The sequence below is a fragment of the Lathamus discolor genome, chromosome 7 (genome assembly GCF_037157495.1).
Source record: "Lathamus discolor isolate bLatDis1 chromosome 7, bLatDis1.hap1, whole genome shotgun sequence".
NCBI classification, from domain to species: Eukaryota; Metazoa; Chordata; class Aves; order Psittaciformes; family Psittacidae; genus Lathamus; species Lathamus discolor.
The window spans coordinates 18,342,931-18,356,603 of record NC_088890.1 but is presented as its reverse complement, the minus strand read 5'-3'; the positions used below and the strand labels follow the sequence as shown (position 1 = coordinate 18,356,603).

At 42.0% G+C, this 13,673-nt stretch overlaps 1 protein-coding gene across 3 annotated transcripts in view; it reads right to left on the bottom strand.

Annotated features, from left to right (window-relative positions):
- Positions 1-13,673, bottom strand: part of PTPRG (protein tyrosine phosphatase receptor type G) — a 407,805-nt gene that overhangs the window by 183,958 nt on the left and 210,174 nt on the right. For all 3 annotated transcript variants that reach the window (XM_065687094.1, XM_065687095.1, XM_065687096.1), the window contains one exon: positions 4,253-4,432. In XM_065687094.1, the coding sequence (XP_065543166.1) occupies positions 4,253-4,432 (180 nt within the window). The remainder of the gene's footprint in view (positions 1-4,252; positions 4,433-13,673) is intronic.

Sequence of the window (13,673 nt, the reverse complement as noted above, 5' to 3'; positions counted from 1 at the left end):
TGCAATTGTACCATGTAGACACATCTCGACTCTAAACTGTTTATGTTAAAACCATCTAAATGTTAAATTGCAGATGTCCAGATGTTTCTAAATTGTGTCCGCAACATCACTGGGCTATTTTTAAATCCGCAATTTCTGGTTTTGCATTGAACTGTTTGGGTAGAAAGACGGATGGTGCAGGACTGGCTACAGGATACTGCCTGTGTCAGCCAGGGTACTACTGGTAGTTACTGTCTTACACTAAATCTTTGAAAGCACCACTGCTCTCTTCCTCCCTTAAAGAATTCTCAATGAGCTCAGTAGTATTTTAAATGCTGAAAACCTCACTCAATTGGTTATAAATTCCATAGATAAAATTGTAGGAGATGAGGAATACAGGAAAGCAGATTCGTGTGCATCTGTTAAAAACCTCTGTGGGGATTCAGTTGCATCTAATAAATATTTGATAGCTCCTAAATCATTTACGGCTCTGTCAGGGGTCATTTTACTTGTTTTAGATGAATAATTAAAAGCATAATTAGGAGGATGTACAATCTGAAATGTTCATCTAATTGTTCATTTTACAGTGTTTCTTACACTGCTGAGCTGCACAACACATGTTCCCATCACCTTCCTATCTTAACAGCATCCCCTTATTGTCAGTGATTCAGGGGTTGCCCTCCCATGTCACCTCTAGTATTCAGGTCTGAATTAAGCAAAGACCACCTTACAGGACTCTGGGAGGCACTGCTTTTATCCAGTGACTTCTACGGAGTGCACAGCAAGGAAGCAACCCCCCAAAGCCCACTAATTAAAAACCCCTGTTTAACTGAGACTGCAAAACCAAAGGAGGGGGTGCACGGCCACCAGGATCACAACTGCATGATCGGGGATGGAACTGTATGCTCATCACTGTCGTGAGAGCACAAATAAACCTGGATACAAAGCTGCTCTTTCCCTGCCTTAGCAGAGCAGCTATAATGGTCAGGACCAGCCAGCGTTGATGCAAATCATGTAGGAAAAGAAGTTAACAAAAACATAACCTCTGGCAGAAATTTGAGTAGGTTTCTCTAAGTGGAAGGAGTTTTTATAAGTTCTCAGTGACCTAAAAAGAGGTAAAATGGCAATGCCTGTGTAGTGCTCGCAAAGGTACTGCTCCCACGGGCGCTCTTCCCACAGGGCAGGTTGGGCTTGAAGAAGCCTCATCAGCCTCAGGCCCAGCTGACACCACGTAACACTTAATTATACAGTGCACAAATGAAAACAACTAATGCAAATACAGCTATGAAGTGTGCTAATACTCTCCAAGTGATCTTCACCACTTGGGAACCAGCTACTATGGTGATGAAATAGTAGAACCCACATTAGGGCCTTTGCCAGTTGCACAAAAACATTTCTAGTCGAGACAGGGGCTTGACAAATCCAATTCCATTTTCTGAATGAAATACTGTTTTCTGTACATTGTCTGCCCTTCACCTGGTATGGGAGTAGGGAGGTGGAAACAAGAAAAAGCAGAGCAGATCTACAGAGCAATAACCTCTTTACGTTTTAACACTGCAGAGCATAAAAATAACTAATTGTTCTATCCTAAAAAAAAAAAATTGCTAGGTCCAATAGCAATAACAATAACCTGAGTAACACATTTCCTGCCAGTTAATGAGTATCAAGGTTAAGGGCCTTTGGCTTTCCCCTCGGACCCCTGTCTCTTTTAACCAGTCATTAATTGCTGAGAAATGCCCTCTACATCCGTCACCATTGCTCAAACAGATATTCGGTTTACTGTCTCTGTCAGTCTGCAATATGAAGGTCTCATGTGGCCATCTGCTCCAAGACTCTGCTGCCAAAATACATTGCAATTTACGGCACAGCCTGCCTCTACGTTCTACCCACAAGCCAAAACATCCTACTTGGGCTGCTGCTCTACCACTTACCACCTTAAAAATCAATCCCAGGCAAGCTTCTTCAACAGGTCAGGAAACCAAGAAAAGGACTTGATAAAATCAGGGAGGAGTTAAGAGCTCAGCAGAAGTAATGGGGGATGACAGCAAGGCAAAAAGGGTCTTCACGTTACCAGGAAAAGGCCGTAAGTTACCATGAAAAGTGACAGTTACTGCTGCTCTGCGAAGCAATAACATGTCAGCAAAAATCCATACCCCAATGGGTGAGGAAATCAAATATAGCAGCAGTGCTAAAATCACCCAGCAGAGAAGAAGGAGGATACAGCTTTCATTGCCAACTGTGTGGAGACTGGAAAATCTGCTGGCATGTTTCAGCTCAACAGAACAAGGTTCTGGCTTGTATCAGCAATAGTGTGGCCAGCAGCACCAGGGCAGTGACGGATCCCCTGTACTGGACACTGGTGAGGCTGTACCTTCAATCCTGTGTTCAGTTCTGGGCCCCTCACTACAAGAGAGACACTGAGGTGCTGGAGGAGGGCCAGAGAAGGGCAACAGAGCTGGTCCAGGGCCTGGAGCACAAGTGTGATGGGGAACGGCTGAGGGACCTGGTGGGGTTTAGACTGGAGAAGGCTCAGGGGGGACCTTATCTGCTCCCTACAACTACCTGAAATAGTTCAATAGCAATAGGACAAGAGGAAATAAGACTCAAATTGCACCACGGGAGGTTTAGGTTGGATCTTGGGAAATATTTCTTCACCAAAACATTTGTCAAGCACTGGAATAGGCTGCCCAGGGAAGCGATGGAGTCACCATCCCTGGAGATAATTAAAAGACATGTAGATATGGCGCTGAAGGACATGGTTTAGTGGTGGACTTGGCAGTGCTGGGTTAACGGTTGGACTCAATGTTCTTAAAGGTCTTTTCCAACCTAAATAAGTCTATGATTCTAACATGGTTTCCTATTATATGTACAGCAATATGCTCCTATTACACATACAGTACAGCATTAGCATCTTTCTTAGAAGAACAGCACCATCACTTTTCTGTGGTATTTGTAATTATATTTATTGCTGGTTACTACAAACACCCCTCTGTGACCAAAAGGGCAGGGTGCATAACATGAATAGATTAATTAAGCATCAAATTTCCATAGCATTCAACCTTGCCTGAACCTCACACTGATATAAAGGGCAACAAAGTCAGGATTTCAAAGCAAACAGGAGCCATTTCTTAGTGAAGCTGAGAAAAAAACCCCTCAGTAATGCATCAGAACATCAAGCTATGCCTGGTGGTGGTTTATGTTAACTGGCTGTGCTTTGGGGTGAAAGAAAGCAGGATCGCAGCCTGTCACTCCATTTCATCTGAAGGGAAATAACTACCAACTCCTGCTAAGATCCTGAATTGCTGGAACTGGATCTGAAGCGCTTGCTGGACTCTTAAGTTGTGGCTCAGACCTAAAGTCCCCTGGAAGCAATGGGTGTATCTGAGGTCATGCTGCAATCACAGCTCTGTTGCAGACTCCTGGAGCAGGTACATGGCCTGGGTTTTGCTAGCAGCCCACTGAGTAGGGACACATTACATAAAGCATTATAGAGAGATGTGTGCTGAATGTTAATGAAGACAAAAATATACTTCCAATAAATAAAATTGAATTAATTAGTGGTTTAATTCGATTCCCTAAAAAAGATCTGACCTTGTCAAATGAAGAGGGTGGCCTTATAATTTCTGCTTTTTACATTTTTAGAATTAAAAAGTAATCAAATGCATGTGGCTTTGCATATAAATCAACCTTGACCTTTCAGTGAACTGTTTTGGTAAGAATAAGCAGTGCTCGACTGTTCTTTTCTCTAAAAGCCAGAACAGACAGGGCAGAAGAGGAGTCAGTTCAGAGAAGAACACACAGCTATAATCATATCAGAAACACATTAGTGAGCCCCCACCACTCTGAAGCAGTTATTGCTCTTTCTTCCCCAAAACTTTCCAGTTTCGAAGACCTCCCCTTTCCTTCCCCCTGAGCCTTGCATCTCAGCATTCTTTTGGATTAGATTTTATGGCCTCCTAAAGCTGATAATTCAAGGTTACACCTCGAAACTCTTATATAGCCTTTTATTATAAGGAACAACTGACTCCCAAGAGAATTACTTTACACTAAAAAAAAACCCTAACCAAAACCCCTTAAAATCAATCTGCAGAACTAGCTCTGCACAGAATGCAGAGGCACAGACAGGTAGCTGCTGCTGCTGGAAAATTATATTAAAGGGAAAAAAAAGGCAGCAAAACCTAAACAGAAGAATTCAAAAGGAAGAGGGTCGAACATGGCTTGAATTTTTAATTGACTACAGGCAGGGTATGGAGACAAAGAGACAAGAACATACCCGTTTTTCCTGTGTTTTTCATCCAAGTCTTGTTTGAAGATTCATTGTCAAAACCATCCAGCTGCAGTTCTTGATACTCATCTCCAACGTGGGCCTGATGGTCTACGATGTCTATGGGAGACTGGTGAGACCCTCCGCACTTCTCGCTGGAAGTAACCCAGTGCTCGGGACCAGAGTTACCTGTTAAAACATATCAATGCCAGTTGACATTCCAGTGGCTCAACAGTTTGGAATAACTCTTAAGGAAGAGGATGAAGCAATTCAGCTCCCCAGGTAACTCCACCGCAGGTACGCTTCTTGCCTTAGACTTCTAAGCTTATGAGGAGCTTGAAATCCACCATTAGCTTTGCGCAGTCATCCAACTTTGCCTCTGGCAGTAATGAACAATGGCCTTTTTTTTTTTTTTTACTTACTATTCTATAAAACCATCCATGACTCCCAAGTTCCCCTCGTGCATATGTTACCGATTAGCATGGTGTTATAGGAACTCTCCTAAAGCTTCAGCCTTAATACATTATGATACAGTTTACCTTTTCTCATGAGATAAATAACCTCACACCTACCAATTAACTCATGTCTGTGCATTACTCTGCTAAGATAATACGATCTTTATTAATGATCACATTACTTTTGAAGGTTTTGAAGCCATAAAAGATAAAAAGAAAGAATTAAGATAAGTGTATGTTAGCAAATATGAAGAAAATAAAGGAAATAACAATTACTCTGGATGGAGGAAGAGGACAATGGCCCGTCAAAAAAATACTGTAACCTTCTTTTGTTATTAGGTTGCTTTTTCTACTAGCACAGTCTGTTCTCCCCTCATGTAAACTACTCTCTCAAAACAAGGCAAGTCAAACAGTAAAGGAGAAGCTCCAAGGACTGATAGGCAATGCCTTGCATATGGACACATCAAAGTCATCCGTATTACATGACAGCTAGTCAAAAGCAAACAGAGCCAAACAGGCACCTTTCCTCCCCTCACACCTCTTTACTTTCTTTTTTTCATTTAAAAAAGCTGCAGGGAGAAGTTTAAAGCCACAGAAGCTTCTGTATTTTGTGAGCCCATCCCTAGCCACTGTTCAAGTGGAGAATGCTACAGCTGCGAAGAGAAATTACATTGAAATGCTTCTGTCCCCAGCACATCAGGGTCTTCACACGCTCAGCATAACCCTTTAAAGTCTATTTGTAGTAGCTTAAAAACTACTGGATATCACACTACTGTTATCACAGCTATCCACCCAAATCGCAAGGCACAAGAGAAGGAGTGCATCCTGCTCTGGTTCTGGAGCTTCCACCAGCTCCAGATGACTTTTTGGTCTATTTATGAGTCCTCAGCCCCCAAGCTGTGTAACTAAATTTCACAACAGGATTGCACCAGCACTGCTGCTGGGAGAAGGAAAGCAGCAGTGTCTTGCGGTGTGGCAGTGGAGCTGCAAGAGACAGTACCACAAACCATCACTCCATCTGCCAGACATTGTCCGCCTCAGCCCTAACTCACCCTGCCCATTTGGTGAGGTTCTCCAGTGTGAACAGTCAATAAAATCAATATGGAAAAATAAAAGGTTTCAGGCACAGACTTTGTCATCCCCACCATATTCCAGCTGTAGATGCACCATAACACCAGGAACCCTCAGCAGCACACCTTGCAGCACATCCTCTGGTTGCAGTAGAATCTTCAGTGAATTTCAGATTTTTCTTATGACCTCCCTTTCCAACTCTTAAATTGTATTAATAGAGACTAAGGGATTATCTTCCTGTGAGTGCAAACAGTGGTTTAAGCTCCTGAAACAATAGCACGGAGCTCTTGTCAAGCACTTTTCTCTCGCGGTTCTTGAAGTGCTTTACAGCAGGTATCCGCAACGTTATTCTTGTGTAAAGATAGGGAAATTGACAGCCTGAGAAGGGAAGCAATTTACCCAAGCTCATCTACCAAAACCAAAGTGCAGCCCAGAGCTGAACTCTGCCCTCCCAAGACCCCTGATGTCATACCTGTATCATACTTCTGAACTACATAGTCAGTGTATCTGTTCAATAGGTAGACAGCAGCAAATCATGCACCAATATGCATTTTTTACCCCCTTTCATCTGAGAAGGGTATGTAAATTCAATTAGCGCCATCCAAACCCAGCAGTTGTAAAGGCCAGCTCCTTTGGCCACTGGGTATTAATCTGTCTAGTTGCAAAATGCATTCTTCCTATCTTCCCATGGGCTAAAGCAGGACACTTAATCAATAGCAAGATTTTGTGCTATACTCATCGCACGCAAATGCTCTATGAGTCAAAACAACAACAAGAAAGTGTTTTACTTTCAACTACAATTAGGGAAAATGGTAACATCCTTTAGAAGTCATTTACATCATCTGCCCAGGTTAAAAATCAGTTTCACTTACCTCACAATTCAACTTGTACTGTCAGCAAAAGCCACTTTCAGTTAATTTCCCAATATACCACAACCAAGGAGAACAGAATTATTAAAAACCCTACACAAGGAAAACCAGACATGTTCCACTCAAACACAGATACTTTTCCTGGAGCAGGATGCTCTCAGTAATTGGTTTGCAGTGCATTAATTGGCAATTCAGATTTACTTTTCATATAACCTTGCACTGACTCCATGAAATTTGGGAATTTGCTTTAAAACGTTTCGTGCTACACATAATCATCAAACCTGCCAGCTCCTGCTCTCTGGCTTTGTTGTAAACAGGGAGTGAGCTTTTCAAAATCACTCTGCTCACAGAGGCTATCGCAGTGGTTTCAGCTGTGCATTCAAAAGGAGCCGTGTACTCAAGTTTGCCTTTTTTAAGTATCCTGGTGTCAATGGGGAGATTTCTTTTTTTCCCTTAGAAGACAGATTCATTCTAACAGGGATTTCAGGGCTCCTCGCATGCACCCTGTCACAAATTTCTATATATGCGTACTTAAAAAGTACAGCCAGCTTTCAGCCAATTTGCAGTGAAAACTGTCTTGTCAAAATGAATCAAATGAGCATAAGGGTAAAAGAAACAAACAAACAAACCACCGCATGGAATGAAAACCTCAAGTGACCCAGGTACCTGGACTGGCTCTTGCTGAAATGCAGTTTCTCACAGACCTTTAAAGGCTTTGTATCATTTAAAAACACTCCATTAATTAAATCTGCCTTTTTAAAAATCAATTTAACTTGCTTGGATTAATTTAATAGCAATACAGCTCCTTCTATAAACATAGTCGCTTCACTTCCTTCTAAATCTATAACGTACAAAAAAGCGCCTAGCAGTATCTGCTCTCTTCATGTGATAGTATTAGTTTTCATGCATAAAATGTTTCTGTCCTTCTGTTGAATTATTAAAGAAAAAATCTAATGCAATGAAACTCTCTCAGCAATTCAAACCCCCAGCTTCGTGCTGTGACTCTAAGTCCTGACATCCCAAATTACAGTCGTAAGGCGAAGCTCTGATTTAGAGGTTCAGGACCTGCTCGTTAGAATCAGCACAGGATTTTATAAATGGCTAGGTTTTCCATTAATTTCCTTCACAAGTTTTTGATATGCAAATTATTACATGCAATATGACTGACACCATTATGGAAGCAACTCTAGACAGAAATAGAGGGCACGACCCGAACATCTCCATTCCCAGCAGTGAAGGATCAGGGCCATCCAATGGTGAAGGCAGGTTAGGGTTAAGAGAAGAAAATGTTTACTTTTGAGTTTGAGACCAAAGTAAATAAATTACATCCTAAACCCAGAGAAAAAAAATAAGCTCCACAACTGATAAAATCTAATCAAGAACAGTGCAGGATTAATTTATTCAATGGTAGCCATCAGAAGGTTTAGGCCTAACTGCCTGCTTTTTGCCACAGACATTCAAGTGCGGTTTTAATTGAAACTGATCTTCCACTACAGTTTTCAAATTAATTCTTCTTCCAAGTGTCTCATGCTCCAGACATCCTTGCCTTGCAGAAAACCCTATATCATTAAAGGAGGAAATAGAACACTTTTTCTAAGCTTGCAGGTATTGATTACCTATTCCTTCCATCAAAGCACAATTGCCATTCTGCACTGTATAAATCTCTTCAGCATTAGACACTTTATAAAGTACTGAGAATTATATCATTAATCATTTGCAGTTACACCTGTCGTGCTTTATTGAATTCTTTGTTTTTTAGAACTTTAAATAAATGCTTTTAAGTAAAAACATGACACTAAATAAAGACTCCGTTTCACTTAAACCTAGTAGAAAAAAAAATCCCATCATTCTGTGTGTGACATTTACCCATCTGAAGCAGAGTAATTTACGGCTATTTGTGTTTCATTTTTCCAACAGTAAGCATGGTACCTTTAATCAAATAAAATTTGGAATGAATTGGAATTGGCCTTTTAAGGGCTGACAAATCATTCTGTTTTCAAAAAACCAGAGTCCTCACCTGTCTTAGTAAATACTATATACTTCCACTGAGACAGTGGGAGAACCAGCAAGCAAAGGTAAACACCAGATAGGCTCCATCCTGGAGCTGAAGTATTTGATGCAAGAGCAGCACAGAACCAGAATGGACTGGTAACTTTTGGCATCTTCACATACCACAGATCGGTCTGGGTTCGAAGGGACCTTAAAGCTCACCCAGTTGCAACCCTCTGCCATGGGCAGGGACACCTTCCCCTAGAGCAGGTTGCTCCAAGCCCCTGTGTCCAACCTGGCCTTGAGCACTGCCAGGGATGGGGCAGCCACAGCTTCTCTGGGCACCCTGTGCCAGCACCTCTCCACCCTCACAGGGAAGAATGCCTTCCTGCTCAAAGCACTCGGCAAATAAAAAATACCAGAAAGGATCCAGGTGCTTAAAAGCCAAATCTCACCTGAAAGTCAATGCGGCCAGCCTCTGACACACAACTTCCAGAAGTATCTGGCTATTTCAGATGTGTGACAGTACCATGCCATTCAGCACCTGCGGGCATACAAAGGGCAATTCCAGGCTTTTCTTATGGCGAAATCCACCAGTTACTAAGGACGGATGGAACGAAATAGCATTTCCTCTTCACACAAAAAACCTTCCAACCTTTGCTTGCAGCAGCTCTGATGGGTAGCTTAAAGACTTAAAAGACCAACACAGGCAAGAACCTCTGCAAGTTTTACAGGCTCTGGATAATAGCGATGCTTTTCTTTGCACAGACTGGCAGCTATGAACTGCCCAACCATCTCAGCATTTAGCTGAGTGAGACTAAAGATGCAAATCTCTGCCTCTGAGTCTCTGTTATACTTGAACTGCTCCATCACAAGACAAATCTCAAGAAACACTGAAAAGAAATGTCACCACGAGTACACAAAACCGGTTTCTTTCTTTCCCTACACTGAGAAAGAGCAAGAAAGTGGTGCTCTTGCTCAGCTACAAAGCAATGAACTACAATAGCAGGCTGAATTTTCAAACAGGAAAAAGGATGTTTAAAACAAATACCAGTGAAATTCACTACGGAACTGAGTGCATTTTAGGATCCTTCAAAAATGTCAGTCTGGGGCTTCTCTCTGTTAGCTGGGACAAGAAAAAAAATTTAAATACTCTTACTTGATGCCATAAACCAAGACCTCACCATAATTTTTTGCCATTCAAAAGCAAATATATCAGTAAATCCAGGAAGGCACCAGAAAAGGTGCTTACACCATACGAGCTATGACAGGAGAACAGGGACGTAACTGCAGATCCAGACCAGCTATAAAAACAGCCCCTCTTTACCCTCTCCTCTCATCTCCCATTCCCTCCCTAGGAAGAAGAAAAGTGAACCCCATAGGATGAAGCCTGATGACTGCATTTAGACATAAGGCAGAAAAGAATTATTTGAATGACGTCTCTCCTGTTGAATTATTTACCACAAAGCTGCAGGGGTAAAGGCATTAAAATCCCTTAAAGGGTTGATAGAAATCAACGGCATCTTTCAGGGCCTTACCACTGCAGAGAAGGCAATGTGGCTGTTGAATCATTATATTAGGGGGAAAAGTTTTACTCTCTTGCTCTAAAATGATGGCATATCAAAATCAAAGAGATGGAGAAGGAGAGCCTGTAGTTAAGAGTCCACAGCGATGTTTTGAACAAAGATCCAGGACTTCCTACCCTGGGCAAAAAGGGCTTTTAATTTTATTATTCTCTGTCAACATTCTGTTTAACATGAGACACTCATGCTTGCAGAAAATTCCAATTACTGCTTGAAAAATGAGGCCAAATATCACAAGCAAGATCCTGAAGAGCTTGCTGAGACCCAAACAGGTCTAAGCATTATCTACTCTGCAAGCACAATACAGAAAAGAGTACACAAGACACGTGAGAGCCATAAAGAGACAAGAACAGTCTTTCTGGAGAACGGGAAGAAAATGTCCCCAAGACCAATCTCTGATAAGGGATATCTTAACTGGCAGTTGTTGGAACAAACACAAATACAGGAAGAGGGAATGAAAAGGGTCTGGATTTAGATAACCTTTGAGCAACTGCTACCAGCAACATCAGAAGCCCTGATGACTCCTTTCTGCACCAATGCCACCAGACCTACAGAAGCACCCAGCCCTGGGGCTGCAAAAGCAAAGCTGATCTTCAGAACTGATCCTGTCACTGATACTGTCTCACTGCCAAAACGTGGCAGATGCAAAGAAAGGCTTTCAATCATGCTCATAAACATAAACTATCCTATAATGCCTGCAGCTTTTACATCTGAAGACAGTGAGGTGCATGTTCTCCTTAAATTCTCATAGCCACAGATGCTACGTTTGTTGCTGGGTTCTTTAATTAAACCGTGTAACCTTCAATTATCTTTGGCAAATTTTTAACATGCATGTTACCCATTGTATATATGTTTTTAGATATGTATGTTAACATGTTTTGAAAACCTTCGCACTACTTGGTATATGTGTGAACATCTGTATTAAACAGTCACAAACACTGTGATGTTTTTAATACATCCTCCCAAACACATACTTTCTGCATCCTAATTTTGTTCCCCAGAAAAAGTACGAAGCTGCCATGAATCTTGCATGAAGCTCCCACTGTACCTATCAACCTGTCAGTGGCACAAATCTATGATAAATAGCCAACACCAGGAAAAGCCAGGACCTTAAGACAAATGTTTCGGGAAGCTCACAATAAAGTGGAGTAAATGTAATTACTAAAACAAGCTTTTTCCATAAACATTTCAAGTTTTAGCATTTGTGAGCTGAATAATTTACCACCACACAAAAGTGAAAAAGGGACTAAGTTTAGCTGCACTGGCAAAATAGTTTGGGGTTTTAAAGGGGTGTCTCACACAATAAACTCCTGATAGACACGACTAATGAGCTGTGGAGGTTTGTAACTCTAATATTTCAATATTATTTATATTGAGCACACAGAGGACAACAATATCAATGAAATTATCATGCAGAACTCACTGAGTGGGAGGATAAATTGTGGTCCAGGAGGTGCCTGATGGTGGCAAGAGGTGGAGACAACATACATCAACATCCTCTGTTTTTTCTCATTTTCTGCATTTTTAATAGCTGTATCTGATATCTCACACCATTCATTTCATAACTGTCTGAGGGCTTTTTAAAACTGCTCACCTCTGAGCTGCATATAATAAATGAAGTGATAACTTATACACTATAAAGAGAAAACAGGAGATTAATTTCTATGAAGACACTGTAAATTACTTTCTTCTATTCCTATACTAGTTGAGTAAAGCTCCATGAAGGCAAGGGACAGACATAAAAATAGATTTTTTCCTAAATATAATTTTTCAAAGTATAAATCTTAATGGAAATTACTGAATTAAGATGTATTATGAATCAATGCAGTAGCTCAACGACAGCACTTTGTGATGCTGAGAGGAAGACATATATTTCAGTAATGAGTGACTCAGACAGGGCATGAGTGCCTTGGGCAGGTCATGTCCAGGACAACTTTCTGCATAGAAGGGTCTCTCTTTCACTATCCTTTTTTCCTGTACAGGGCAATAGCTGTATAATGATGGATCTCGACAGAAGAAATACTTTTATTACTGCAGTGCCCAAATACAGACATTCTTCCACATATGCAGCAGAAAACAGCTCCTGCCTCAAAAAGCTTAGAAATGAACAGTGTAAGACAGAGGTGCAAGCAACCCAACATGAGGCACCTCAAATTCGAACATGTGCATCCCTCCTGGGGTATCCTCCCCTGCTCTGCGCCATCCTTGCTTCATGCTTTCTTCTCCAAAGCGATCTGGATAACCCACTAGAACACCAGAAAGGTGACCAACCTTCCCAAGGAACAGAAGAGAATGGAAAAGCCAATTCTGCCAAAAAGCAAAGATAAAAGAAGAAATGAGTCTGGTCTTTCACGGAATTAAATGGATGAAGAAGTAGCACAAGCACTTGTAACGCTGATGTAAACCATGGTTCCGTCTGGGCTTCTCCAAGGAGAATGAACAACATGAATAAAGCTCTGAGAAAATAAAACAGAGGAAAAAGAGGAAGAACTAGGCAGGAAACATTCCTACCCAAAAGCTGTTAGATGCCCTGGGGGCTTCAAGAAGATTTTCTTGAAAGAAGAGGAAGGAAGAGGGTCTGAATTTGGCTTGGTGCTAATTACAACATGCCTTGCCAACACCCAGAGCAGGGAACGGCAATGGGGCTGAGCAGGCGGCTTGCTCCTCTGCGCCTGTGACCCTATCACCAGACTGTGGGTGACGGTCCCATAGGGCACAGCCCAAACCGCAACTGTGATTGGAGAGACCTGAGACAGCAGGAAGAGTGAGGCAAGAGGGAAACCTGCAAAACCAGCATGGGGGGCTAAGGAAGCCTTTCATGGGGCTGTTTTGTCCTTAAAACAGAGATCTTGCCTTGTTTGGGGGCTTGACTGAGACCCTGCTGAAGCATCAGAACTCTTGCGCTGCTGAACCTGCCCAGCGCCTCAGAGATGAACACTGAACGACAGCGACAGTAATAAGCCGTGACATTTAAGACAGGAAATCTCCAATTCCCATCTTGCCTCTCTGCCCCCTTCCTTACCAGCAGGAGCTCCATGCTCTGTTTCTCTCCCTTCCTTTATAAAAGAAGTTCACCTCTCCCATCAGAACGTCTGCAAGGATTGCTCAAAACTTGAGGGGAGCTGCAGAGATAAAAAGCAGACCAACTGTGCAAGACCCAACTGTGCCACTGAGGACCTCGCTGCCAGGCTGCCTGCAAAAAGGTCTGGGAAAAACACACTTCCAATTATTCCTCAAAGCACCACAGACTTGAATCCTACCGCTCCTCACATGTACCCTTAATAGCCTTGATCTCACCAAAGCAACTGCTAACGTAAATGATGCCTCACTGTAACTTAATTACCTCAAATTTGGGTGGGGATGGGAACAGAAAGTGCCTTTTCTTGATTCCCATCTGTTCCTCCTAAGGAACCAAAGGAGCCTTCCCCAGAGCTCTGCCTCTGAAAGCCAGCAGGAAAAAAAC